General features: G+C 51.9%; 11 protein-coding genes across 11 annotated transcripts; 4 read left to right on the top strand and 7 right to left on the bottom strand.

Moving 5' to 3' along the window:
* Positions 1 to 125: 125 nt before the first annotated feature.
* Z518_07417 (uncharacterized protein) lies at positions 126 to 1,535 on the bottom strand (the record flags this gene model as incomplete). The annotated part of the gene is made up of 2 exons (XM_013415546.1): positions 126 to 596; positions 648 to 1,535. 2 exons carry the CDS (start codon positions 1,533 to 1,535, stop codon positions 126 to 128), a joined length of 1,359 nt encoding a protein of 452 aa, XP_013271000.1.
* Positions 1,536 to 1,939: 404 nt separating this feature from the next.
* On the top strand, positions 1,940 to 2,929 carry Z518_07418 (uncharacterized protein; the record flags this gene model as incomplete). Its single annotated transcript, XM_013415547.1, has 1 exon — positions 1,940 to 2,929. One exon carries the CDS (start codon positions 1,940 to 1,942, stop codon positions 2,927 to 2,929), a length of 990 nt encoding a protein of 329 aa, XP_013271001.1.
* A 990-nt stretch (positions 2,930 to 3,919) lies between these two features.
* Z518_07419 (uncharacterized protein) lies at positions 3,920 to 5,164 on the bottom strand (the record flags this gene model as incomplete). The annotated part of the gene is made up of 3 exons (XM_013415548.1): positions 3,920 to 4,133; positions 4,255 to 5,053; positions 5,095 to 5,164. The coding sequence occupies 3 exons, from the start codon at positions 5,162 to 5,164 to the stop codon at positions 3,920 to 3,922; spliced, it is 1,083 nt and encodes a 360-aa protein (XP_013271002.1).
* A 616-nt stretch (positions 5,165 to 5,780) lies between these two features.
* On the top strand, positions 5,781 to 7,471 carry Z518_07420 (uncharacterized protein; the record flags this gene model as incomplete). The annotated part of the gene is made up of 4 exons (XM_013415549.1): positions 5,781 to 6,072; positions 6,135 to 6,534; positions 6,596 to 7,207; positions 7,258 to 7,471. 4 exons carry the CDS (start codon positions 5,781 to 5,783, stop codon positions 7,469 to 7,471), a joined length of 1,518 nt encoding a protein of 505 aa, XP_013271003.1.
* Positions 7,472 to 9,169: 1,698 nt separating this feature from the next.
* On the bottom strand, positions 9,170 to 10,165 carry Z518_07421 (uncharacterized protein; the record flags this gene model as incomplete). Its single annotated transcript, XM_013415550.1, has 3 exons — positions 9,170 to 9,572; positions 9,670 to 10,085; positions 10,136 to 10,165. 3 exons carry the CDS (start codon positions 10,163 to 10,165, stop codon positions 9,170 to 9,172), a joined length of 849 nt encoding a protein of 282 aa, XP_013271004.1.
* Positions 10,166 to 10,897: 732 nt separating this feature from the next.
* Positions 10,898 to 13,361, top strand: Z518_07422 (uncharacterized protein; the record flags this gene model as incomplete). The annotated part of the gene is made up of 3 exons (XM_013415551.1): positions 10,898 to 11,188; positions 11,255 to 11,638; positions 11,715 to 13,361. 3 exons carry the CDS (start codon positions 10,898 to 10,900, stop codon positions 13,359 to 13,361), a joined length of 2,322 nt encoding a protein of 773 aa, XP_013271005.1.
* Positions 13,362 to 14,826: 1,465 nt separating this feature from the next.
* On the bottom strand, positions 14,827 to 15,219 carry Z518_07423 (uncharacterized protein; the record flags this gene model as incomplete). The annotated part of the gene is made up of 1 exon (XM_013415552.1): positions 14,827 to 15,219. One exon carries the CDS (start codon positions 15,217 to 15,219, stop codon positions 14,827 to 14,829), a length of 393 nt encoding a protein of 130 aa, XP_013271006.1.
* Positions 15,220 to 15,273: 54 nt separating this feature from the next.
* On the bottom strand, positions 15,274 to 16,314 carry Z518_07424 (uncharacterized protein; the record flags this gene model as incomplete). Its single annotated transcript, XM_013415553.1, has 5 exons — positions 15,274 to 15,323; positions 15,375 to 15,758; positions 15,841 to 15,970; positions 16,025 to 16,185; positions 16,245 to 16,314. 5 exons carry the CDS (start codon positions 16,312 to 16,314, stop codon positions 15,274 to 15,276), a joined length of 795 nt encoding a protein of 264 aa, XP_013271007.1.
* Positions 16,315 to 17,154: 840 nt separating this feature from the next.
* Positions 17,155 to 18,364, bottom strand: Z518_07425 (uncharacterized protein; the record flags this gene model as incomplete). Its single annotated transcript, XM_013415554.1, has 3 exons — positions 17,155 to 17,728; positions 17,778 to 17,918; positions 18,009 to 18,364. 3 exons carry the CDS (start codon positions 18,362 to 18,364, stop codon positions 17,155 to 17,157), a joined length of 1,071 nt encoding a protein of 356 aa, XP_013271008.1.
* A 1,593-nt stretch (positions 18,365 to 19,957) lies between these two features.
* On the top strand, positions 19,958 to 21,551 carry Z518_07426 (uncharacterized protein; the record flags this gene model as incomplete). The annotated part of the gene is made up of 2 exons (XM_013415555.1): positions 19,958 to 20,551; positions 20,634 to 21,551. The coding sequence occupies 2 exons, from the start codon at positions 19,958 to 19,960 to the stop codon at positions 21,549 to 21,551; spliced, it is 1,512 nt and encodes a 503-aa protein (XP_013271009.1).
* Positions 21,552 to 24,258: 2,707 nt separating this feature from the next.
* On the bottom strand, positions 24,259 to 24,717 carry Z518_07427 (uncharacterized protein; the record flags this gene model as incomplete). The annotated part of the gene is made up of 1 exon (XM_013415556.1): positions 24,259 to 24,717. One exon carries the CDS (start codon positions 24,715 to 24,717, stop codon positions 24,259 to 24,261), a length of 459 nt encoding a protein of 152 aa, XP_013271010.1.
* Positions 24,718 to 26,639: the final 1,922 nt, after the last annotated feature.

Here is a 26,639-nt window from a genome sequence, read left to right on the forward strand (position 1 = left end):
TATGCTTGAACGGCTTCGTTTTGCTGCTTGAAAGGCGGGGATGTGCATTCCGCCTACCGTCTCGCCTTTCAAATAGATCCATTTCTCAATTAAACCCATCCTGGTGCATAGCATAATCTCTCTCATCAAGTAGCGGAGGACAGAACTGCCGGTCGCAGAGACATCCTGTACTTGACAACCTCGGGATCCTCATACTCAGCCATCCACATCGGGTCCATCGTGATCTCCCACTGTTTCATCCGACTGACAAGTTGGGCGTGAGGGTCTTCGAGGGCCTTATAAAACTTGAGGTCTGCTTCTTTTTTCTCCGGTGTGGCCATCGCCAGCCACTGCTCCATTTGATGCGCTCGAGCAACCTCATCAATGGTCCATATCCCGAGGGGGTCCTCGCTGTATCCCGCCCGTTGAATCAACCTCTTGTTTTCGATGGAGAACTCATTGGTGAAATTCAGCCACTTGTCGCGTCTTGATTTGGCCCACGTGTCAAGCAATGTCTCTGGAGCTTTGCCGTTCATCACCGCTCCCAGAGCCCGCCCTAACGGGCCTGCATCCAACAGTCCAGTGGTCAGACCGAGACCACCAATGGGATTGTTGCTCTGATTGTATTTTTCAGTCAATGGACATTCCAGACACGGGAAATCACTTACATGGGCAGCATCTCCAGCCAATAATACTCGTCCCTTTCTGAACTCTTGCGCACACCTCTGATGTGGTTTGTATTTGTTCAACTGGACCAGTTCATACTCGACAGGCCACTCGGGGAAAATATGTTTGTAATGGTCATGGAGTTCGGCCCGGATCTCTTCGTTGGTCAGTCCCGTCCTGACCCCAAATGCACAGCGCCAAAGGCCTGTGTCATCCAGGATAGTAACCACGGCCCAATGAACAGGGTCCATGATAAAATTTGCCGTAGTGAAGCCATGTTTGAAGAAATCATACCGTACATTTGTGGCCACGAAATCTTCCTTTGGCCAGGAGAACCCTTCAAATGGGATGCTTAATAGTTTCCGGACACTAGAGCCGGCGCCATCGGCACCAACAAGCCAATCACAGGTGTACTTTGACTCCAGATTGGTGCTGGGATCAATGGCAAGGACCGAAACGATATTATCAGATGGATCTTGGGAAACCCCAGTAACCTTTTGATTGAATTTGACCATTGAATTGTACCGAGTGGTGAGGTGATCGAGGAGGATCTGTGCCAGCCTCGGTTGAGGACAATTGATTCCTGCTGGAAAGATACTTCCACCCTCTCTTTTCTCAACATGAGCGACTCTTTTCCCTTGAACCCAGAATGAAAGAACATCGTTGATCACGGATTCTTTCCTGACATCGTCAAGTGTCCCAGTCTCGAGAAGCTCGGCTTGGGCACACGGTTGATATGAGGCAGCACGGGGAGACTGGTCGACTTCATGATATCTTTCCAGGACGAGAACTGAAACTCCAAGCCTGGCCAGATTGGTGGCTGTGGTCAATCCTACTGGACCTGCTCCCACCACGATGACTGAATGATGTTCTGCATTTGAAGACGACATTGCGCACCGCCAAGATAAACGAAGAATATCAAGATGCAAAAGAAATCTCACAATAACTCGCCGGAGATCGACTAGGTCGATGAGACGAGACGAACCCACAAGGGCAGTTGAGCAGTCTCCATATCTTCCCCAACCAACCCCACAAGGCGGTACTTCCCCACCCCCTCCGGAAACATAAGCATTTCTTCATCGGTATGTCGATGTCTCGGATACAGGCAGTTGATAGTGAACTCTTATCCGGAAGTACAGAGCCCGCCCAGAGGAGGGAGCATGTTCTCCACCTCTATTTGTGATCAATTTTCGGATGTGGGGTTGCGCGACGTTGTCACAATATATCTGAATGTTGTCGTAGTACGTTCTAGAATAGGTTTCATAGATGCGCGTTCAGTTCATAATATATCATCATGGGCGAGGCGGCGAAAGAGAGATTTCTCGGAGATCAACATGATTGCCAGTTCGCTACTGATCCTCGACAAAATAAAGAATTGGCCGCCCTGCTCAAAGATCAGCATGTTGTCATCGCGGGTGCTGGGCGTGGAATCGGCCGGGCCACTGCTGAATTTTTTGCACATACCGAAGCCCAGTCACTTAGTCTGATGGCTTTGGAACTCGCAGAGGTTGAGGAGACCGCGAAAATCTGTCAGAAAATCAACCCGAATCTTCGGACCCAGGCGGCAGCGTTTGACGTGACCGACTATGACAGAGTGCAACAATTCATCGACGAGGTTGATCGGGAATTTGGTAGGATTGACGTTGTCTTTATGAATGCCGGTCGCCCCCCGCAATGGCTGGCGACTCATGAGTCGGACCCAAAAGTATGGTGGGACACTGTAGCAATATCGCTTCAAGGAGGCTTCAATTTCAGTCGAGCTGCCCTTCCAATTATGCGACGAGAGAAGAGAGGGAGAATTATATTCACATCCAGTGCCGGCGCCCACACAAGTGCCGGTATGGGCAGTTATGCCATTGGGAAACTAGGATTGGTGCGATTGTGCGAGACGCTTCATAACGAGAATAAAGATCACGGCATCAAGGCATTTGCGATACACCCGGGTGCCATTCCCACTCGGTTCTTCACCGATTTCCGTGATGCTACAGCAGGAAATATCCAACCCGGCAGTTATGTGTCCCAGACACTCCCTGGGGAACAAAAGTCAGCACAGATCGCCGTCAATTTCTTCAAAGGTATCCAATGGGACACACCACAGATGCCGGCGGGATTGGTGGTTGTCCTTGCGAGCGGACAATTGGATTTCATGTCTGGTAGATATATTGATGCCTCAAGGAAGATTGGGGAGTACATGGCCGAGAAAGAGAAGATCCGGCAGAAGGACCTCCACCGAGTGAGGTTGATTGTTGATTCTGACTGGTTTATACCCCATGGAGATGACTAGAAGGGTCATATTGACCATCAATATCCCACCAGCACTTCCTAGAGCAAATGTGAAATATTCTGCGTCACCCCTCAATCCTCTGGCTCTTGTCACGTGCTTGCGAATTCCTGGGACATTAAATAAAGTTCCAAATTCTGCCCATGACGCTGACCAGCCACAGCCGATGAGAATACTCCCGTACCAAACCACGGCCGGTAAGGGAGTTGTTGTAAAGCTGTACTCTACAAGTGTCCCCGCCCCAGCAGAGAGTGGGATCGATTCGAAAACTAGCATTCAAAAATCTGGACTAAAGACCAGGGGTACGTGCGGTCGGATTTTTACTCCCCGGCACCCACCCTGGCTGTCAGGAAAGGATTTTTGAATTTTTTGGTTGAGCGCAGTAGATGAGCGAATGTGAGTCCCGCCGAGGCCGCAGGTTACAGGTAAGCAGCGGGTGAACGTATGTGGCGACCCATGAACCAATCAGCTGTTATTTGATGTCGTGTACATGATCCGTACCGTCGTCAGAGCCGAATTCTGATGTCAATGACACGTGCCACTGATGTCTGAGATGGATGAGAAGGACGAGAAGATGAATATTTTTTTATATTGACCACGCTGGTTCAAATGCTCCGCCACAGTCAGTTCACATCCAGGATAAGCAGGTCAAGCAATGTGGATATAGATCATTTCCAAATCTTCTAGATCATTTCCAAATCTTCTAGATCATTTCCAAATCTTCTAGATCATTTCCAAATCTTCTAGATCAGATCCTCAAATCTACGAGGCACTCTCAGTTCCCAATCCCAAACAGCTGGCTCGAATTGCTCCCAAATCTTTCTAGTAGAGACAGAGCACACAAGCATGCACGGATGGCGGGATAGTTTCGACATGAAACAGGAGAGTAACATAACTAGTTCGACCCTGGGGCGCATGAGGCGAGGAAAGAGCAGCGATATCTATCTATTGTGATCCACGTATCCTCTTAAATAATGGCCTCAAGGCTAGCAGCTACATGCCAGACGGAACATTTCCATCAGGGCCTTCAATTTCTGACACTCGCCTGCTCGAGTCTGGCGCGTTGTCCAAAGGGCCAGGAGCTGCACAGTTCTTCAAGTCGTCCAGTATTTTTTGAACTCCAGCAAACTCAAACTCTGCCATCGTCTCTTTCCATAACTGCTCTCGAATCGCTTCTCCTTTGGGCGAATACACAAATGCAGCAAACCTGCGTCAAACCATCTTTTGTCAGTCCTTCCAAACGCACTTGCTTCGGCAACATAAACACCACGAAAAACACTACGAAGTGTGGGAGGGGACCAAAAAATATCGAAGGAGAAGAAACTTACGGTGAAATCTTCCAGTCCGCCACATAGCAACCATGCGTCTCCTTCCCCTTGACGACCGCCGCATCGATATATGTTGACGCGCCCACCGGCACCGTCCGTCCGAAGACAGCCTTGAAGCGGTAAAAGAAAGCACTCAAGAGCAGTGGTCCGCCGCGCTGCAAGTTCGTACCCTTAACCAGTCCCGGATCGACGAGGTTGACGACGACATGGTCGGCGCTGATATAGTCAACCAGGTTGATCATGAATAGATGGCCCAGCAGCTTGCTGACGGCGTAGCGCTCGACGGGGTTCCAGAGCCGCGACTTGTCGTCGAGAGCGGGCAGGACCGGCGCGTCCCGGGGCCCCGAAATCGTGGCGCCGCGCACCGTGCCCGAGCTGACGACGGTCAGCCGACCGGTCTTGCCCGGAGGCGACTTGGCCTTGAGAACCGGCAGGAGCAGGACGGCAAGCAGCATGGTGGAGAGGTAGTTGACCTGGACCAGCTTCTCGTGTCCCGTGGTGGGGGCCGTGGTGAAGTAGAGCACCTGCATGGCCGCGTTGAGGATGGCGATGTCCAGGCGGGAGAGCTCGGCGTCGGCGCGGTGAGTAAAGGCCTGGATAGAGTCATACGACTCCGTTTCGAGGAACCAGACCTGGATGTTGACCTTGGGGTACTGGGCGCGGAACGTGGACGCAATCTGCTCGCCCTTTTCTGTTGACCGTACAGCGATCATCAGGCCCGATAGGCCCAAAGACAGCAGCTGGCGAGATGCATCCAGTCCAAGACCGCTGGTGGAACCCGTCACGATGGCGACTTGACCTTCAAGATTGGTGTCTTTGGGGGCCACTGGACCGAGGTACGGAACTGGGATTTGAGAAACATAGAGCCGGCGCTCTCCTTGGGAGGGCCGAGAACGAAGGATGCTGACATGGCGATGATTGAGTAGGGGAAACAGTACAGAGAAGGAGTCGTCTCAGCAGCTTCCACGAAGAAATGGCGCTTAGATGTGTGAATGAAAATAGAAAAAGCTGTACTGCCAGGAGGGGAGATTGCACAATACTAATAAGGCTGGCTCTTCGCCGTCGATATGGACGCAGCATGTTGCTTGATCTTGCCGGGTACTTCCTCGGACCTGATATGTCCATCTTAGTGGTCCTCACATTCTTGTCGGAACTGTCAAGGACGAACCGTGCAAGGCGACCCCGGCGGTGGATCCCACCGGACGTATTTGTAGCAACTGAGAGAAATGACAAAATAGGTTAGGTAGCAGACATCCGCTAAACCTCATTTGGAATGCAATCTGGTCTTGGCAACCTGACTTGAGCCTCGAGCGTTTCCCGCCCACGTTACGAAATTCGTCGTCCTTTTTCAACATTCTCCCCGCCACCGCCGACTCTCTCCAGGCTCTTTTCGCATTCGAGACATCAATCTGTTCAGGGAGGGGCCATAAAGGTTTCTTTCATCCACGCGTCCCGAGCCTCATGATCCGAACGTTGATCCAAGTCTCGGACATACCTCATTAGCTCCTCTCGCTAGAGCTGTAACAATGCTGAGACTAACGCCACCCGACGATGCGATACCCTTTATCGTTACCACTCCGGCGAGGCAGTCTGTCGAAGAGAAGCGCAAGCTTATCCGCAGCCATGTCATGCGTGGCAAGAACCGCAAGAAGCGGCCGTTAAGGCCCCCGTCGTGGATTGGTGGCGGTAAAGTAAACGATGCAGTGAACATCAGGAGGCAAAATGTTCTCTCTACTCCAGCCAAAGTTGGCGGCGAGCTCTCATTTACAGCTTTCTCAGCGGAGATGGGCTCGGATATGCTCGAAACCATCTGGAAACGTAAGCCAGGAACTTGTTCTGGTGCAGCACAGGAGGACTGCCTTGGCTAACTACCCTGGAAGTTCAACAGGCAATGTTTCCCGTTGGGTTTGGCCTGGCCTTTGGTTACACTGAGCCATCGTGGTTCGAGCCTATATGGAACGACGCGGCTTGTCTCCACTTCACCGTCTTTATAGCCAAAGCGTATCTGGACTTTGTCCACAGGCAGAAGGAAATCAGTGCGACGGCCCTGGCTCATTTGGTGAAGGCCTTGACTATCCTCCAGCAGCGCCTGGCTAGTAGTGACGACGAGCTGTCGACTTCCGACTCCACCATCTTGGTTGTCGTCGACCTTACCATGGCAGCAACTGTCCGTGGCGATCTCGACACGGCCCTCAAGCATCTTCAGGGCCTGCATAAGATGGTGATATTGAGAGGAGGTCTATCGGCGTTTACGGGGAATAGACAATTACAAACCAAGATGTGCCGGCAAGTTAGATCTATTCCCTCACCTCATATGAGCAGCATTGGTGATCTCAGATAGCGCTGATCTTGGAGTGGCCCTCGGCACGGGATGTCAACCACTTTTCTTCTCCGATGGCATCTTATGGGACTCTCGTATCGCCTCGCCGGGAAGAATACCTATCTCAGGGACCCAAGATCCAGATCCAGATCCCCAAATGCCCACCTCGGACCTGGGACCTTTCTTCGACAGTCTAGACACGCGTCTCCGCCTCGTCTGGGATGACATCTCCGAATTGGTACGAGCCACGAACATGGCCACGCAGTGTAAACTCTATATCGACAAGGAACTCTACCAGGAAGTCATGATCTCGACCCATTACCGTCTCGTCCACCTCCGCTTCGTCACGGGCGATGTGAATGAGACTACCCGCCTTGGGCTGTTGGCGTTTGCGAGCACCCTTTTTCTCCAGTCGCGCGGTGTTAAGACACAATACGAGTATCTGGCTCAATGCCTCCAAAACGCCATATCTCTGCTGGGGCATAAAACGAGAGCTATACCGACCCAGCTTACGCTCTGGCTACACATCGTAGGCGCCGTTTCTGTCTTCGGTGAACATGAGCAAGCTTGGTTTCGGCCTGCTTTGACCGAGCTGCTCCAGGCTATGAGGCTGGCGTCGTGGAAGGACGTCAGGTTATCACTCCAGTCCGTTCTTTGGGTGAATATGCTGCATGACCTCCCAGCAAAGCAGATAGTGGAAGCTACGCTACCCGAGCCCTGGATATCGAAGGAACGGAAACATATCTTTCGCCGCGAAGGGATCTTACCATAAAATCCTACAACGATGACGGATCACGCACCGTGCTAAGAGTCATGTGTCCAGATCCCCGGGCCGCGGATGTTCGTGACGGTCGAAATATGAGAGAGCTGCGGAAGCCTCTCTCGACCACAGTCTAGAAGCCGAAGACGTTCGCTTCAAGGAGATTATGAGGCCACTCAGAAGGCTTGACTACCCAACTTCAGCTCAAAGCGCGGAGCCAGATGATACACCAGGTCCAATAGGTATGTCCTGCTGATGTATTATCATCCCGACCGCAGGCGGAGACGACAAACCGGGACGCGTGCGGTACGTCAATGTCAACGAAATGTTGGCTAGACGAAGCTGGACTCCCCAAGCTTTCTTTAGTCCAGAGGCAGCAGACACCAGCCTCCCGACTAGTCTGACATTGGGAGTCGTGGGCACGGAGACTTGGAGCCTCCAGGAATGACCTCTGTTGCAAGTTCACCGCTGAGCTTTGTAGGTATACTTGTCCGGTCGATGCTGTATCGGTGCTTTGAGGATTCATAAGAAGTTCCGTACAAGAGCTACTAAAATGTGACATATGGGGCAAAAATGAAGGCAGCGCATGAGGTGCAAGGATGGAACGAAGCACATATAGTATAGGCGAGAGCAAAAGCCATGACAATCAAAATGGCTGCAAAATGCTGCATATTCCAAAAAAACAAAAAAAAAAAAAAAAAAAAAAAACCTCGTAAGAGGTGGTAAAAGGTGCTGATGGCCATCTGGAATCCGCGCGGATTCATCATATAGAATAATTAGAAATGTCATTGCTTGAACCAACCAACCATTTCACAATGTTGTCCTTCTGCTCTCGCAAGATAACCCAGATGTCCGCCGAATAGAAAGGTTCGGCTTTTCAATCGACATATCACCTTCTGCCTCGTCGCCCCGAGAGCTTGCTGCACGATCACATTTGATGCCCGTCGCATTCGGCACGAATGATGTCTCGGTCTTGCTAGGAAAGGTGGAAGAAATCTCGATCTTGGAAACTCCCTAGCCCGATGATCGATGCTCCCGATGAGTTAGGCTCTGAGGCGGAGGCTTGTGGATAATGCCGAGAAGGGGTTGATGTGCTGCCGCGAGTGGGATCGTGAGTATTCAAACGCCACGGCCGATCACGCCTTCTGGGTCGTGCTGCTAGAAACATGAGAGCACATCTTACGGCGTGAAAGGAAGCATGAATATGTGATTGGTGTTGTTTTGACTCAAGGCCGGTCTCCCTGTTCGAGGGGTGTCTGAATGCCACGCTGTTGTGAATTCTGCTCGCTAGGTAGATGCTGCGCTTTTGGACCTCCGCAACGGTGACAGGAGTAGTGACCTATGACGTGCCGCTTGTCCTCACAAGTATTAGGGTGGCAAGGACGCCAAAGTGTGTGGCTGTCGTAATGTGGCTGCAAGATTTACGCCCCGAAGTACCAACCAGGGGTCTTCTCCTGCAGGGGCGGACAGTGAAAGGCTTAAGCTACTAGTGTATAAATTGATTCCACGACATACCAACATTGATATTCGGAAGGTCGATCAAACTTGTACCTAGGGAACAGGACATGGTGATCTCTCACCCCTCGCACAGGGCGGCGTCACCCTCGTCCCAAAACGGATAAGCTGCGAATAGATTTTCCACATCTTGTTTAGAGTCGGAACATTCCTTGGTAAACCTCATTTGCCGGACATGCTTACGATATGTTCATCTCTAGAGAGGGATGTGTGAATGTCATCCAAACGTCCGAATGGGGTCATAGTTTAGCCAGGCTCTATTACTCAAAAAAGATCGATCTTCTCCTTAAAAAAAAAAAAAAGGAAACCCCCAATAACTTTCAAAGCCACCGCTTCATCCAATCCAGAACCTGCTTCTCCGAGTCTTCAAGGGCCGCCCTTTCCTGCGGATCATCGGGATTGCCTCTTACAGCAAATCCATGCCGCCCAGGTGTATAGACCTTGTGCAACTGCTCTGGAATCTTTCTCCCGGCTTTGCTCGCTTTTGCATGGACCTCTTCCACCTTAGCCTTTGTCTCAAAGCTCACACCCTCATCATTTAGACCCCACCCATAGGTGACAGGCACTACCAAGCTCTCAACATCGTCAGGTATGGCCAGATTACTCGGATGCAACGCGGCCACCGCATCCACAAGAGGTACTTTTGTGCCATCTCTCTCAATCATGTTGCTCTCCAGACCGGCCCGGATGGCATATTTCCCACCCCAGCAAAAGCCAACCATCCTGCCACGGAATTAGCCTCGAAAACATGTCCTGTTGCGGACAAAAGGGAAGATGACAGGCCCAAGCAAGGATGAGCCAGCTCTTCAGGAATACTCACCCGATTTTTTGGTCCTTGGGAGTTGCCCGTCTCAATGCTTTCAAGAAATTCATACAGGTCTGGTCGGTCGGTCCGGTCTTGTGCCTGGTCATCCACATCACGAAAGATGGCATCCCTGCAAGAATACCAGAATACTTTGCAAGCTTCGACTGCTTGGTCGCATCAACTGGAAGCAGAACGTCGGCGATCTTGAGTGGCACGGAGTCGCCCTTGAAGAAGTCTGGGAGATACACGAGATACTCGCCGCTTTTGGCATAAGCGTCTGCGATGAGTCTGTTGTTGGGCAGCGGCAGGCCAAAGATGTCCGAATAGATCACGATGATGGTTCGCGGGTTGACGCGGTTGCCAATCACATAAGTATTCAGGCCATGAATTATTTCTTCTTTGCCCTGCGGTGTGCCCTCATGGATGGTACCCTGGTCAACCAGTCAGAGAGTTAAACAGGCCGCAATTAGTCGAGACACACCTTGATGCATTCTGAGCATGCAGTTGCCATGGCGAATGAGGTAGATGTATAATATGCTACGATCTAGGCCGTTGTGGAGTTGCGTGGTGTGGGCTTGAAAGATATGGCGAAAATGTACTGATACTTGTTTCTGGACTCAAATTTGCTCGATCGATGTTGCAGACTGGGGACTTCAGATACTTGCAACTGTCGAAAAATGTATGGCATAGCCCAGTCAGCACGAACATGGCTTCTTTATAATCCCACGGCAACCAGTGAGCAAGTCCCTCCATTCGAGCCGTCGTGGGTCGCCATTCGCATTGTCTCGGTATGTTCTCGCGCATATGTCGGCACACGTGTGGGGCAGAGTCCCAATCAAGAGGCATTAGAAATGTGCTTAGATAATGACACTTGCGGGCATCAAGCTAGCTCGATTCAAGGCCTCCAGCGAAACGACTCCGAGACGAGTGTAACTTCCTTCCATCAGCCCAATAATAGTCCCATCGCGACTGCATCATGTCGCAGGCGGCGTCCGAGAATATCACGACCTCTTCTGCCTTCGCTGAGACACCGTCATCGGCATCCGCCCAGACACCCAAGTTGCGTAGTTGTGTAACATGTCGCACTCGCAAGGTTCGGTGCGACAAGCAGTCACCGTGCTCAAATTGCCGTCGCGGGAACATCGCCTGTGTCTTTCCATCGGCCGACCGTCCACCGAGATGGGCTCGCCGTCTCGAACGTCTTGCTAACAATCCCTCAGCCTCAAACGCGTCAAGGTCTCATATGACCGACGCCGGGGTCGATAAGGTCATGGACAGACTGCGCACCCTCGAGAACCTGGTCAAGGAGCTGAGCAGCCAGCTGGAGCAGGCACATGCTGCCGCTAGTTCCGCTAACGGTGATTCATCTGAAGTCAACTCCCCTGGCAGCTCTTCCCTTGCAGAACATCAGGGTCAACCGTTGTCAGGCATGGAAGACAGCAGCATGAACAATCAGTTTGGTCGGCTGGTGCTTCAGGATGCCAGTCGCAGCCGCTATGTGGCCAGCGGCTTCTGGTCTCGAGTCGATGACGAGGTGAGTCTGAAACCTTCCGTGCCATGATTTTGTCCGCGACCGATGGCTCACTGACTCCCGCTGCAGCTCCACGGTCTGAAGATGGACACCTGCGGTCTAGAAGGAGACGAGTCTGACAGCTCAGAGGACGACGCATCGCCTGGTCCGACGTCGTTCACACAGGAAATCGCGCGAACACCTTCGGGACGCCATGCATTCCTATTTCAACATAATTTGAGTCCTTCGGGCCCGGACCTGCGCGACTTCCAACCTCTGCCATCGCAGGTGCCATTCATCTTAGATGTGTTTTCTGAGAACGTGAACTTCTTCTACCACATTGTTCATATGCCATCTATTACCAAGATGGTCCGCGATTTGCGCGGAAGTGGCACGACGCACCTCACACCGTCCAATAAAGCTCTGATGTTTTCTATTTACTACGCCGCTATAATCTCGATGGACGAGGATGATGTGAGTCCTCCCGAGACGGATACTTTGGTTCGCACGACATGAGTGGAAGGCCTCTACTGATGCATCTGCTGCGCAGATAATGACCAATTTTGGCTCCTCTAAATCGGATCTCAGCCTCAAGTATCGCCTCGGCCTGGAGCATGCTCTTGCGCAAGCCGATTTCCTCAACTCGCCTGATATTGTTCTCGTCCAGGCACTCGCCATCTTTCTCTTCCTCGCGCGCCGGCACGACAGTCCCAGGTTTGTATATATGATGACCGGACTCGCTATAAGGATGGCGCAATATCTCGGACTGCAACGAGATGGGGACAATTTTAAGCATCTCACGCCTTTTGAAATCGATATGCGCCGAAGGGTCTGGTGGGCCGTGGTCGTGCTGGATTTGCGTTCAGCGGAGGACCAAGGGACAGATATGACCATTCCCAACGGCAGCTTCGACACGAAGATGCCCTTGAATATCAACGACGTTGATATTGATCCCGAGTCGGAACAGATGCCCGCAGAGCGCCATGGCCTGACTGATCGGTCATTTACACGCACCTTTATTGAGATAAATAATATCATGAGGCAGATGACGGCCACTGCGGTGCTCGGCAACACTAGTGCGGCGAGCTTGGAAGACCAAAGCCGTTTACTGAACGATATCTACGAACGATTTGAACAGGAGTACCTCCAGTACTCGCCAGAATCAGGCAATATCGCTTACTGGGTCGCAGTCACCATCGTGCGGTTGGTAATGGCGAAGATGACACTGATCGTCTTTCTTCCTGTCCTCTTCTCTTCCCCGAGCGAACACGTCTCAGAAGAGATCAGGACAAAATTACTGATTGCAGCAATCGAGGTGGCAGAGTATAATCACATGCTTAATGCCGAAGAAGCGGCTCGGCAATGGCGCTGGATCTACCAGGTTTATACCCACTGGCATGCCATCGTATATCTCCTGATGGAGACTTGCCGGCGCCCTTGGTCGCCTATCATTGAAAGAGCCTGGGTCGCACTCCATAGCACGTGGTTAATTCCAGCCCAGCCGCCGGATAAGAACCTGCGCATATGGGTTCCGTTGCGAAAGTTGATGACGCAAGCCGGCAAGCATCGTGACGCCGAAGTCACACGTCTGCGCGCCGATCCACAGGCCGCTGAGAGGCTGGAGATGGAGGATCGAAACTTCCCAGTCCCTTCAAGCTCTGGTCCCTTTCCGGACGGCTCCAGTAACGATACCTTCCGCGGGCGCTGGCGTCAACTCGTTGAGATAGCCGAAGGCACAACGATATCTGGTGGGACTGACACCGGGCGTCCTGGTCCGGCTCTGGATGCGCCCTACACGAGTCGGGCAATGGAAACCTCCGTCCCGGTGTTCGACTCGGGTGAGGTCAGGTCCGATGCGACCTTCGAGCAGACGCTTTTCGATATGAATGAACAGCAGGCTGCACAGACAATACCAGACTCGGCGATCAAGACAGGAGCATTTAGCGGGACACCCGGACAAACTACCAGCCCAGCGTACCGTTCAACGTCCACGTTCCCAACGGACTGGTCAGATAGCCAAACCATGGTGACAGGTTTCGTCCCATGGCTATGGGCTGACTCTAACCCCCCTGCCGCCGATTTTGACGCGAACATGGACATGGACTCTGAGGTGAACTGGTATACTTGGATCGAGTCCCTCAAGGGCATGGAGTCCGGCTCGGGCCATCAGGGGTGTGAGAAATGGTTTCAGCACTAAAACTTTTACCGGGCTTAGCTACAGCCAAAGACTCTTTCACACCAATGACTTGGAGATTTTCACATGTCTACCTTAGCGCGCCCCTGGTCTCTGCGACATAGCGCTAGGTCCACATCTGTGGTGCGGCGGACGTCTCATTTGTCCAGCAACATAAGTCCTAGTTCGAGGATCCATGAGGTTCAGGATGAAATGGAAGCACACTGCCGCCGTGAACAAATAGCCGTCGTTCTCAACGAAAGGATATCATTCCTACTTGAAATCTCGCTCCTCTGGGTCTTCCCAAGTCGCTCTCTCAACAGGGTCATTGCGTATGAGCTGCCCAATGGACTGATTGCTATCAATCGAGTTTTCGTTGTGGAAGATATACATAGCGATATCCTCTTTTTTTTTTTTTTTTTTAACGCGTGTATCCTCAACTCGGTCGGAATCCGGCGAGTCTTCCTAACGTCTGTACGCTGTCCGAAGAACAAAATACCCTGCCAGCCTGCTCACGACCAGCTTGGAAATCCTGGCTGCCATATTGGCGGCATTTGCGATGCCCATGTCAACGCCCAGTCGAAGTCCTCGATGGCCAGCCCGAAATGAAAGCCCTTAGGCTAAATCGTTTCTAGCCGTTGCAGCACGCCGGTGAACGCCCTTATCGCGTCTTCTGAGTGCGTAATGGTCCTGTAATAGGACAGATTCAACTGCTTAACCCCGTGCTCAAGTCGCCTGCTAGGCCATTTGAGTGGGATTCTCGACGACCCTACGCCAGCTTGCCGCAGCATCCGCGTCACAAAGCCTTCTTCAGTTGGGTTCGAAGTGGGCGTTAAATTGTGTCCCAGAATCTCGTCTCATCGAACGATTCGCAGTATTGCATGGACGAGCAGTTATAGTAGCTCAGGTGGTCGCTGACACACAGACATCGCGCTGACAACAGCCCTTCTCGCAATATGTTCGGTGTAGTGTGGCTGACAAGTCAGCAGATCTTCAGTTAGACCTTCGCTAGCGAGAATTACGTCGATAGTGCTGTCGGCCCCTTTTGATTCGTACAGGGCGGCATCACTTTCTTCCCCAAACGGCGTGAGTTGCAAGCAGTTAAACCACAGCTCGACCGGGTCAACACCTCATTTACATGTTGATAACCTATTGATCCGAATGCTAGGGCAAGTCGATGAAGGGGGCGAATTATCTTTGAGCTCAAGAAAGCGCCACCCAGTGTGATATTTTGGACCTCTCGCAAAGGTTTCAATGCTTTTCAACTACCGATAAGCCTGTCTCATCTGCACGATTCTTCGCGCAAGATGACTTCACCATATATGGCATTTTCCACAATAAACAAGGTATAACCATTTGAAGAAGCAACCTCAACGCGCAAGGCTCCCCAGCCAAGCGAACTGTGGTGCTTGTCGCCCTCAACATCAAATATTTCTGGACAACATGATGAACTAAGCGAACGGTCATGCTTGTCGCCCTCAACATCCCACTATTTCTCGCCAGCATAATGAATGTCTGAAGCATCGATGGTCAAGCCCGTCCTGGCGCCTTTGGCATGAATCTCATGCGTGGCCGTGTCGATCTCAACGTCAGCCTGACGCACGGCCACTTCATCATCATCCCCAAATATGGCCGCAATCTCCTCCAGCGGTTTCCCGCGAGTATCCGGGTAAAAGAACCACATGATAAGCGCCAAGAAGAAGCTGGGAATAATGAGACAGAGGTAGAATTTCCATCTGGCAATACCGGCTCGCAGCGCATCATCGTTGTCGGAGCCGGCATATTGGGCGACCAAGCCTGCCTCTCCTGCGAATGTCGCTACGCAGCCCAGCATGCCGACCGCCATGTACTTGGGCCGTGGAAACCGATCAACCAGCAGCATGGCAAGCGCATTCTCAACAATCCCGATCGTGACCAGCAGTGCAAGTATCAAGAGCTACCCATGCGCGTCCAAGCCCAAAGTCGAGAAAATCAAGGGCGCATAGTCTAGAAGCACCATAGTTAAGGACATCGCCTAGATAAGGACGGCTCACTTACTGGTGATAAGAAGTACACCAGATGTTTGCGTGGTAAACATCGTCAATATGGCGAGACCAGCTCGTTTCCGATAGGAAGTCTTGGTGAAGAGTCGATACCAGGAATTGTCCAAGCGGCTGTCTAGCTCAATTTGCTCCCGAATTTGGAAGAACTCGGCACGAGCGAGATCGCCAGCTGGATCGGAAGGGTGTTGGTGCAGCCTCTTAAGCGCCTCTTCTGCTTCGTCTTCGCGACCTTTCACGCAAAGCCATCTGGGGCTCTCAGGTAAGAAGGGCATGCCTGCGAGGAAAACCAGAAGAAAGAAAACACCAACTGCCAGAGGCACGCGCCAAGCATTCGCACTCCCACTGCCCTCCCAGAATGAAAAGCCATAGCCCAACCAGCCTGACGCAGTGTAATCCCATGTTCAGCCCCACGCCCATGACATCCACGCAAGCACCGCGGAACCGGGGAGGAACAATCTCACTCATTATGAGGGGGACGATGGCTGCGGTGGCGTAGCAGCCAAAACCCGCAAACAAGCGGAAGACGATGAACATTGCCATATGCACGGAGCCTGCAAGGAGTGCTTGTGAAGTGATGATGATGATGGATGGCTGCATGACAAGATCAGTAACATCGTCCAGTCCACTTCGTGCGAGGAAACCTACCACGATGCAAGCGGCTTTCCGACCGTGTCTATCAGCTATCAATGGCAACAAGAGCGTACCGATGACGCCCCCGGCCTTGAAGACCCCGTTTAACGAGCCTATAAGAGCACTGGCATTGGAGCGTGTTGCCAGATCAAAGTATTTGATGAACGACGGTTGGCCTGTCTCTTTGTATCAGCACGGGGCCAAAAATATTCGTGTTAGCTGATAAATGACTTACCGAGTGTCGTTCCGATAATTGCTGCAGTGTATCCATAGCTGATCGACCCGCTACCGAGGATGAACAGCATAAAAGCGACGTAAGCGGTGAAAGTATGTTGACGCTTGGCAAGACCTCGATAATTTGATGCCACATATGCGAAGATTCATAGCCATCGCAAACGGAAATGGTTAGTTTAAGGTCATCCCAAAGCCAAACTCCACATTCTGCTCGACAATGTCGGATGTGCATGCCTCAGCCATGTCCGCCGCATCGCACCAAGATATGTCTTTTGTCGCACCGGATCGGATCTGCAATTGAACTGTGCATCTCAGGGTATAACGGAGCATCTGTCAATTTGTCATTGTACCATGCGGGTTCACCATTCATCTGCCAGTTGATGAAATCGTTTGCCCGGTTCGCATTGTTTGATCTCCGCAATTCCTCCACGTCCGCCCCTTCGTTTAGTAACATAAGGTTATTAGTAGAGCCGAGGAACGAGTTGACTATGTATGGTATCACTAAAAGTAGGGACAAGAGGAAGCGCGTTCACATAAGTAAATAGTAGGAAACAAGGGAATGGGCATGATGACGGCGCCACATAAATCTCGCAACTAAATGTGGCGATCAACACCAGGTTTTAGCTATACAAGTCAATTTTGCTGAGTGGTAAAAGCTTCATTTGACAAGATGAATGAGTGATGAAACGTGCCTCGAAGTGGAAGAGGCTCAGACGTATAACTATTATGGGACAATGTTGGAGGAAGCTGACGGCATAGAGGCAAAGGCATCATAATCACCTATCCCATTGGGTAGTTCTTCAATAACTACGAGCAAGCATTGTATTGGTTCTCTCAAAAGTGCTTGCCCGCCTAGACGGGTGGAGTTTTCTTCGGGACTCATGGGAGCACCACCACACCAGAAGACTATGTCAGCCCTTCACCGCATCCTTGAAGTCTTCCAAAAATCTCCAAAACACCTTATCCCGCCACCCTTTCGCCTTCCAGTTATTCACTTCCGACGGGAACATGTCTACAATACTCTTAATACTCGTATCGTGAGCATATATAAACAAGACATTGTCGTCCGCATCCGGAACTTGAACTTTACCAATGGTCTCGATGGCCAGCGGAATGTCGGCGCCGAACGTCGGCTCAAAGAACGGCTGATTCGGCCTTCTCCTTCGACTTTCCTGCACTGCCTCAAATTTGGCACCCGGACAGAAGCCGCCTCGGAAATGGCTGAAAGCATCGAGATGGACCGCCTTTGGCAGAGAGATATATTCAGAAGGACGTATTGCGCCGCCGTGGTGGCACAAGTCGCCGCCCATCATCACGAATGTGTCGGATGTTGTGCGGGCGAGGCCTGCTAAGTGCCCGATGGCGTGGCCAGGTGCGTCGAGCAGGTAGAATGAGCCGTCGCCGAAGAGGTCGAAGGCGCGGAATGGGCCGATTTGAAGGGCGCTTGGGGATTCTTGGAACGTGATTTCGCGGACTTCGCGGCCTCTTAAAGAACGTATCGGTGAGAGGAAGTGTTGGTGGTAGTGGTGCTTACTTGAAATCACTTTCCCGTACTGGGGAGTCTTGCTTGGATGGGTAGCCGGGGAGGAACGCTTCTTTGAAACCCGGGCCGACGACCAACTGAATGGGTAATGGAAATGTCGAAGGGTCGCCTATGTGGTCCCAGTGCCAGTGACTGGACAGGACCGGGACTTCGTCAGCAAGGCATGCCTGCTCTGACGCCAAACAAAACAAAATCAAGGTCATATGTGCACACGTGACGTACCTCCACACGATATCGGTAATCGAGGCAGGTTCAATGCCTTCCTCTTTCAGGCTGTCGGCCACGTGCTTCTTCGACGAGATCTGCCAGCCCCAGCCGTCCAGGTGTACGTGCTCTATGACCCAGGGCGAGAAATCCTGCCAATTCGGTGGGACGCCCAGGTCGAAGAGTGCTTTGCGACCACTTGTGCTCTCCACGAGGAAGGACCAGGCTGGAATCTCTGGCATCACATACATCCCAGGCATTGGCGGTCCCATGATGTGATGTGTCTCGAGGGTTTTGATACTTGTGGTGGTGTCAATGATCCGCACGCGGGCGACATTCCCTGGCGGCACGTTGAACCTCTTCGTGGTGACCATGTTTGTGACCCGAAAAGCAAATCCAGAGTGCTTAGATGATATGGTTGTGGAGACCTCTTGCTGTCCGTCTTCAAATAAGTATAGAACGCCAGCAAAATATGTGCCTCGGCATTCTCCGTTAGAGGTACGCCGAATAACGGGAACAGAACAACCGCATTGCCGCACCGTTCTCGAGTCATTCGACTCCGCACCACATCTGGGACCTGACCAGGAAAGGGTCACCAAGGACGGAGTGGATGGAGTCGTAGGTGCTTCACGTTGCTTTACAGATGGTATATCACGATCTCAAGGTGCGTAGCATTGATTAAATTACGGGCCTCGTAAGAGTCGTGATGGCCGAGGGCATGGCGAGACATGGGCCTCCGACTTGGTGAAATATCGTCAACTTCGACACATCTTGGAACCTTAAGCTACAACAACTTCATACGTTCCGGGGGCTGCACCACTGCATCAGGGTCGGTCATCGGCCTCCTCTTCAAGATCTCCAAGATGAGAATGGTATGCCGAATACTCTCGGCAGGAGTGTCGAGTACAGCGTTGGAGAGCAATGAAGCCAGATACGGATGGGCAGTCCACCGTTCGGCTGTGTGTGGGTCGGTTATCTTGGTAGCCGTGCTACGAGTGCCACCATGCCACTTCAACTCGTTCCAGTCCAAACTTGCCGCATCTCGAACAATGCCTTTGTCTCATGCCGTTGGCCCATCGTCTGCGAAATAGTTCCGTACGGTATGGCGCCTTCCGCAGTGGCAACCCAGGAGGACCTCGTCCACCCAATCCAAAACGCACGAGATTGCCAAGAATATGGCGACAGAATGTACCCCCGGAGTTGACGATGTACTTCCCCGTCATACGAGTAGACGCAGATCTCAATTCGACTTAGCCTTGGAAGCCAAAGCCCGGTGCGGATGACGTATCCGTGGTGGAGAACTAACGAAGCTAAGGAGTGGGTCAAGGCCGCTTTTATGCGGAAAACGCTAAGTCCTTGGCGAATATCAGACCGTGAACCGAGGTGAAAACCCAGGTGGTGACCACCGCATGCCATGCCAAAGTCTTTCAAGGGCCATGCCGGCACAGTTCTACATGTTCAATAGCTTCTCTTGCCACCGCGAGATATGACTGATATTGCTCGCAACACAGAACGCGTAATACGCCGGCGCGCAAATCTGGTCTGCGTGCGCTGTCACGAGAAGAAGGTTTGCATCCCAATAAAATGCTCGGTTGTATTGCATTGCTCAACGCTCGCATAGATTAAATGCAATATTTCTTCACGTCCGGCAGGTTCTATATGCAGCCATTGCCGACTTAACGACACTCGATGCAGGTAGGCGAATCTGCCGGTTGCCTTGCCCGATTAGCTGATGCTCGTGATTGAGCATTCGCACACCCAGGCGAAAAGGACCGATTAAGGGAAGCAGGTATGGTGCAACTGCCACAGCTTCGTCACCCAGCCAGCTCGATGAGCGATTCATGCCGCCCCCTTCGCCTGAGATCGTTGTTAATCCCGGTGTCACAACCCATCCCAGCCCACTGACCAGAGGACTTTCACCCGGCCCGACGAATACCCTTGGAAGCCTTCATAACCCACCATGGCCCATGCCAGGGCAGGCGTCCAATGTCGAGGATCAGGAGCAAGGCTACCTCGGCCAATCGGGGTTCATGCACATATTCAGGCCCTCTCAATCCAGTCCTATTCTGAACCCCTCACCTTCTCAAGCGCTTGACTTGACACGCCTGACCATCTCTCCGGTTCTCCGGCAGGGCTTTGCTGAGACGTATCTGGAATATTGTTACCCGTGGTGTCCGGTGCTCGAGCACGAAGACTTGCACAGTGGCGGCCCCTTTTCCAAATCATTGCTGTTACAGCAGGCGTTGGCGCTTTTGGGAAGCATCATCAATCCGCCTCGGTTGCGGCATGATTCCCCACAAACTTACTACGAGCGCTTTAAGAGCCTCTTCCACCGCAACCATGAGAGAAACGCCTTGGTGCGCATCGTTGCCATCACCCTGGTATACTGGTGGTGCGCTGGTCCGCCGAACCTGGTGAGCATGGACAGCCAGTATTGGTGGAACTCGGTGGCAGTTCGTATGGCTCAAGAAATCGGACTACATCGAGAACCGTCGAGTGGGTATACTTCCAGACCTGGCGAGACAGCGAGTCTGAGACGGCGGATATGGTGGACCTTGTTTGTAAAGCTGCCTTTGCTGGCTGGATTGAAACTTGAGCTGATGGTGGAGCAGGCTCGAGAGCGTTTGACAGCGATCTGTCCAGGGGCGTCCATGCATCATCCATCCGGATGACTGCGATGTCCGACTTCCGACGATCGAGGACTTTCCGCATGCCGCCACATCTCGTGCAGAGCTGTTCATCAATTGGGTCAAAATCTGCGCAGTCGTCGGCGATGTCTCCAGATACTTGGTCCAACGTACCGAGTCCACTCCGTTCCCTTTCGATCTCGCCCAGCGGCTTATCGAGTGGGTCCAGGCACTTCCAGCTCACCTGCGGTTGCCGTTCGGCACAGATCAGGCGTCACGATTTGACCGACTCCTGTATCAGCTGCACCTTCCTCATCTGGGCGCAATCACTTTACTCTACGTGAGTCCATCTGCCCAAAGTCTACCGAAAGCATACACGGCCGCCATACTGTCAGCATCATGCGTGGCTCGTATCGTCGAAGACTACTTGGTGCGAGGATCGATCCGTTTCCCGAATGGCGTCGCGGGCTGGTATAATAGCATCGCTATACTTGCACTACTTCATGCTCGCCGAGTCAGGAGCCTGGAACCCGGGGCCAGCGAGCAGATCGATGTCCTGTATCTCGCATTGAAGGAAATGGCGAAACTCTGGCATTCGTCCAAGATGTTTCTCATCGGCTTCGACAAGTTGTTGAAAGATTCACATCCACCGATCAATCGCACGATGGCCAATAATGCTGAAAGAGGATCAGGACTGGACGAATTGACGGTAGAAAACGGGGTCAATCCTCGTGACTTCTTCCCGACGACCACTGTGGAGATTAGTCAGATTTTCAAGGTGTTGTTGACGGAGAATCCGCCATCGACATTCCGGGGGGCCAAGTGGACCAACGACCTGAGCATGCAGTTGCATGATTTGTTTGACCAGCCATATGACGAATTCAACTTTGACGCGTTGATGACTTATACTCGACCTCCTGAAGAGTTCCACTAGGTCTCGACCGCTAGACAACCACCATCTTGGGCAATGGGTACCGAAAGGCCATGTCACGGCAAGCCTGCTCCGGCAACACAGGCAAGGCAAGTCACCATTCCCCGAGCGTGTCATTCGGCCCATATGATACCATCGGCTAACGAAGGTATTGACGGGAGCCGGTGTTATAGCGGCCGTTGATCCATCCAAGTGTTGCTGCCAACGGTCGCAGGAGAGGGACGGTGGAGGAAACCTGCTCAAAGCCGCGGAGCGATGGAATCAGCGCTTGTCAGAGATCGAAGAGGAGGGGCAGAAAGAAGAAGAGGGATCGGGAGAGGCCCTCGATTGATCTCAATCAAGAAGAATGCTGACCAATCTCTCTTTTGTGTGCCACAGCAAGCACCATACGCATACTGTATAGACCGCTGGTCCCAGGCGGTTTCACTAGCAGGAGTGGTGTGCCTTGCATGAGACAGACCATGACCGGGCATTTACCCTCCCTCCCTCAACCCACTCGTGTTTCCCTGCTTATCACCCTCAATCCTCGTGAGATGTCACTCACACATGTACGGTAGCACTGAGTGAACATGCATATGGCTCTCGACAGGTCCCATTCTAGAGTGATATTGACCTGGTTTTCTGCTTATCCTTCCCCTGTCTTGTCGGCCAGGCAGATGATCCTGATCTTTCAATGACTTGAATAGCTGACCTCATTTGGTCACGAACATGCTTACTTGCTCGAGAAGCTTCTGAACCGAATAGAAACCGGAAACGATGGGCTAAGAATCGTCTTGTATGGGGGATAGCCGCCCAATTCGATTTCATAAAATGTGGGCGGTGTGCCAGAAGCGTGACTTCCACAAGGCTCCTGGTCACTAGGGGCAGTGAGGCTCATACATGATGGAGCCTGAGCTTCACCCGTCCCACACGTCGTGGCAGCGTTTGCCTTTTTGCGATCTGTAACTGAAATAACCGTCCCTGTGCCTCCATAAGACGACACTCGCCTTCTACTACAATTTCTCAAAATTTCCACTATTTCGATCACCATATGTCACCAAAATGACGATCGTAATGAACATCCCTACCGTGGTAAATCTTGACTGCCTACGAAGACGATATTGTATCCTGACTCAACGTATCGTACAGACCCATTCAACGTCACCTGCTTCGTTTGCTGGCGACAAATACCGCCTCGAACAGCATTTGAGCCATGAATACTTTGCCACTATCACTGGAGAGAAGCTTACTATCAAGCGGACAGGGTGGCAAGTCAATCAATCAGCTCTCCATTAATTACCAAGTCCTTCAACAAAGAGACCTGCACTCCGATTAGCTTACTGTCACCATCATCACCACCTATAAACATTCAGTCACGTCTCGCGTCTCGCGTCTCCTCGTCCTCACCACGTCATCGCCATGTCTGAGAACCACGACGCTGCTGCCGCCCCTCGCCCACCTTCGACGACCCCTCCGAGGTCTCTTCTACGCGGGAGAGTATCACGGAACCTTCTCACCTTGATGGGTCTCTGAGGAATCAGCTTCCTCCGGCGGGAGGGCAGGAGCTGGATACTCACAGCATTGTTTGGACGTACCTTCCTGGATTATATCTTGCCAGGAGAGCTCTCGTACCGTTTAAAACCGAACCGGGTAGACCTGGGGCTGAGGGTTTGATGTCCAAGAACAAAAATCAGGGAAGAAGTTCTGGCTCTGCAAGATCTCTGCCATATTCGCAAGAAACAAAACATCATATTTGCTGCGGATATCCGAGCTCATCACCATGATAAGGACGGCCCTGTTACGCGGATAAGCAAGCGGCCCATCATATTCGACATGTATAGTCTGACGGTCCCCTGGGCCCCTTCGAAATGGGGCAAGTCCTCCGTAAAATCATATCTGGTAGCAACGCCTTCGACAGTCCTCTACCGGACTAGGGTCCGAAAGGGCCTCTATGCCACTCTCGAGGAGGAGGGAGGCGTAGTCAAGCATCATCTCAGCGCAGTGCTGTAAATCGTGAGGTGAAGCCAGATTCTGGTGGTGGTTTCGATACACCGCCGGTCCGCAGAGCACAGCACGGTCTCGAAGAAAGTGGTCAACCAGCTTGAGGAGACCTAAAGATCCTAAAGACCAACACTCTTCGTGTGCGCTTGATCAATGGGGAGACAACTACGACGGACCAACCGCTAAGTGTTGACCACACGATTGGAACCTTCTGAACACGTTCTGTCCTTCGAATTCTTGACTGGGATGCCTACGATGTCATCCTAGGTCTCGACCTTTCCATACCCTGAGCAGGAATCTACACGGTTCCAGACCTTCTTGGTATTGTCGACGGAGGGGATCGATTGGAGGACAGAATTCGAAAGTGGTGGCAAGGCCACTCGGTAAGAAACACCTTCTGCATAGTGGCGGTCTCAAAGTGAAAAGGATGAAGACCGGTCCGAGATAGGGGAGGGACGGGGAGCCGCGACGACGCTCACGAATCGACGTCGTCGGCACAGAGGGAAGCAGACCCCGAACAGGGCTTGATTCAACCATCTCGAAGCCCGTGGGGATTCCCTGTTCTCTTCGTGCCGAAACCCGGTGGAAAGTGGCGTATGTGTATCGGTTCGGTCTGCAAGTGCAAGTCAACCTCCTTTGGGTTCGAGGGGAAGATCTTTCAGCAGGTTTCCTGATCCTCCAATCCGAAGAGATGACAATGTTCATTCGGCTCGCGGTGTGCAGCCACGTTCTAGCGGTCAAGGGCAGTGTGAGGTTGGTCAAACACGCGGTTTGGCTGACGTCGCGGATATAGGTTAGGTTCCACCAAGCTGCTGCGGCCTTTTCGAGGTAGGACGTTGTCAGGGCAATCTTCTCGGGACTTGTGAAGGAGAACTTCCTTGGCCCAAAGCCATCTCTCGATCCCGATTAGCCAAACCCGGGCGGCATCGTTCTCTCGCTGCCCTCCATACGTCGGGGGCTTTTCGACGCCCGCCTCTCCGAGGTTCTGGAAGAGTTCGAATGGGACGACGGCTTCGAGGGTTGTTGGTTCGGCCTGTCCCTGTTGGGAAGTTGAAGGGGTGGCTTTGAATCCAGAAGACGAAAGCACCTGGTAAGTTAAAGACATTCCGCGGGAGGGGCCTCGTGAGGGAACGGTTGGTCCATACGGGTCGAAAGGGCTCCCGTCGGCGTTGGTCATATCGGTGTCCATATCGGTTAGAAGGGTACGGCATGTGGCCGTGAAATTCCGGAAAAGAGATGACGATACTCCTCTGACAATATCGAAAAGCAGCCGGCCAGCAGACTCAAGAGGAGAACAAATCACAGAAAGATGATATGACTCCCTCGAGGCTAGTGCATGCCAAAGATCTTGTCGAAATAGAAACACATATACAGGGCATAGAAGGCGCAAATGCTGAGCATCCTCGAGAAAGCTCACATTCCAGGCGCAAACATCATCCCACACGGACGCTCCTGCGTCTACATCCTTCGGCATCGAAGCCACATCGGGGGCACCACGTCAACACATCGAGGTCTCAATTCGACAGCAGTGGGTTTCCCGCTTCCATTTCGTAGTATCACGCACGAGCGCGCGAAATCCTATGAAGCTTCGTGCTTCTGAGGCCAGTCGAGACCTAGGATGACATCGTAGGCATCCCAGTAGATACATGAGCGTCCGATGAAAATGTCCCTTCCTGGTTTCCTTCGATGTCAATCCCCTTGCGAAATAGGTGGTGAAGGAATAGAGTGCACATGGGTGTCGGTCGAGTCTTCACATGCCAGCTTCCATGGCGGCCAAGTGAGAGAACACCCATAGGAAAGGTGTGGATTTCTCGCCTGATGCAGAGGGTCGGTATCCTGAATTTCCGGTGGGATCACATGATTTTGGCACAATGTGCGTGCGACGCCAATACTTGCCAAGACCCTGAAATTGGTTAATCACGTGATGTAATTGGTTTGGCACTGTGATATGTGGCGACGCCAAGGCTTGTAAAGACCTTCGGAAGTGTTGTACGCTTCGTACACGCTTCGAAAGTATATAGTCTGACGGTCCCTTGGACCCCTTCGAAATAGAACAAGTCCTCCGTAAAATCACAGCACTGCAAGAAGGCAATTGCCAGAACTCAACTGTTTTATGCTCGTTGATCTGTCCATTGGCTGGCAGCCAACACATTGCAACGAGCGCTCTGATTGACCGTGGCCGTCGATGAGTTGGAACCCATAGTATAACACGACCCAGCATTTCTTGGGTAGGTCATCCATATTGGATGGAATTGGCTTGTGATGACTGTATGGAATGATTTGTTCAGATTCTTCCTCAGAATCTTTATGGAAGTGGACCCGACAAGACCTATGAGAAGTCGTAGCATCGCGGAATGTTGAAGCCTCTGCTGATGGTAACGCTTTTTCCGTGAAGATTGTGAACCTCCACCCCCCCGTAACGTCTCTACGAGGAATTAGTAATTGACAAGTTGGCCATTCCAGCAGAATCGAGTATCTGACCTCACACGGGACAAGAGACATGATTGCAAGCAAAGTTCCGTCGCTGGCCTGACCTTGACAACGTCCTAGCTCATTACTCATGTAAATGGCCGCTGCTCATAGCAGTCTCAAATGCTAATTCAGGTTGATTGATTGATCCTGAAGCGGCTATATGAAGCACGATGCAGTAAAGAAGAATGCCTGATCCAGCAGAAAAGGATAGCATTCTTCGTTCACAGTGTTCCTCACATTGAAAACATCGTGAACCGCTTGGGAATTTGGTATGCAGAGATTAGAAACTGAAGCCCAACGCATTAGCAGACCAGAATATCAATACAGGGGATTGCACCGCACATACACTCTGATATTCAATCTAGCAGAAGGCCATTGGGCGCTCTAGCCTTTGAATGGTAGACCGTCTTGGATCTCCCGCCAACGAGGCAATCCGATTATTTTCCTGCCACGGTAATCAAACTTTGATGCTACTATTTGTAGAGAATTGCCGTTTTCTTGATCATAAAAGGGACCCTGTGCTTAGATGGCCTGGTCCCGAGAGCGAGCACCAGAATATTGAGGAAAACCCTTCCTGCGCCTGTTATCCTCTGGGGGAATGATTAACTGATTTTGAGATTCAATAGCGTTGGTCCAGGA

The sequence above is a fragment of the Rhinocladiella mackenziei genome, assembly GCF_000835555.1.
Source record: "Rhinocladiella mackenziei CBS 650.93 unplaced genomic scaffold supercont1.5, whole genome shotgun sequence".
NCBI classification, from domain to species: Eukaryota; Fungi; Ascomycota; class Eurotiomycetes; order Chaetothyriales; family Herpotrichiellaceae; genus Rhinocladiella; species Rhinocladiella mackenziei.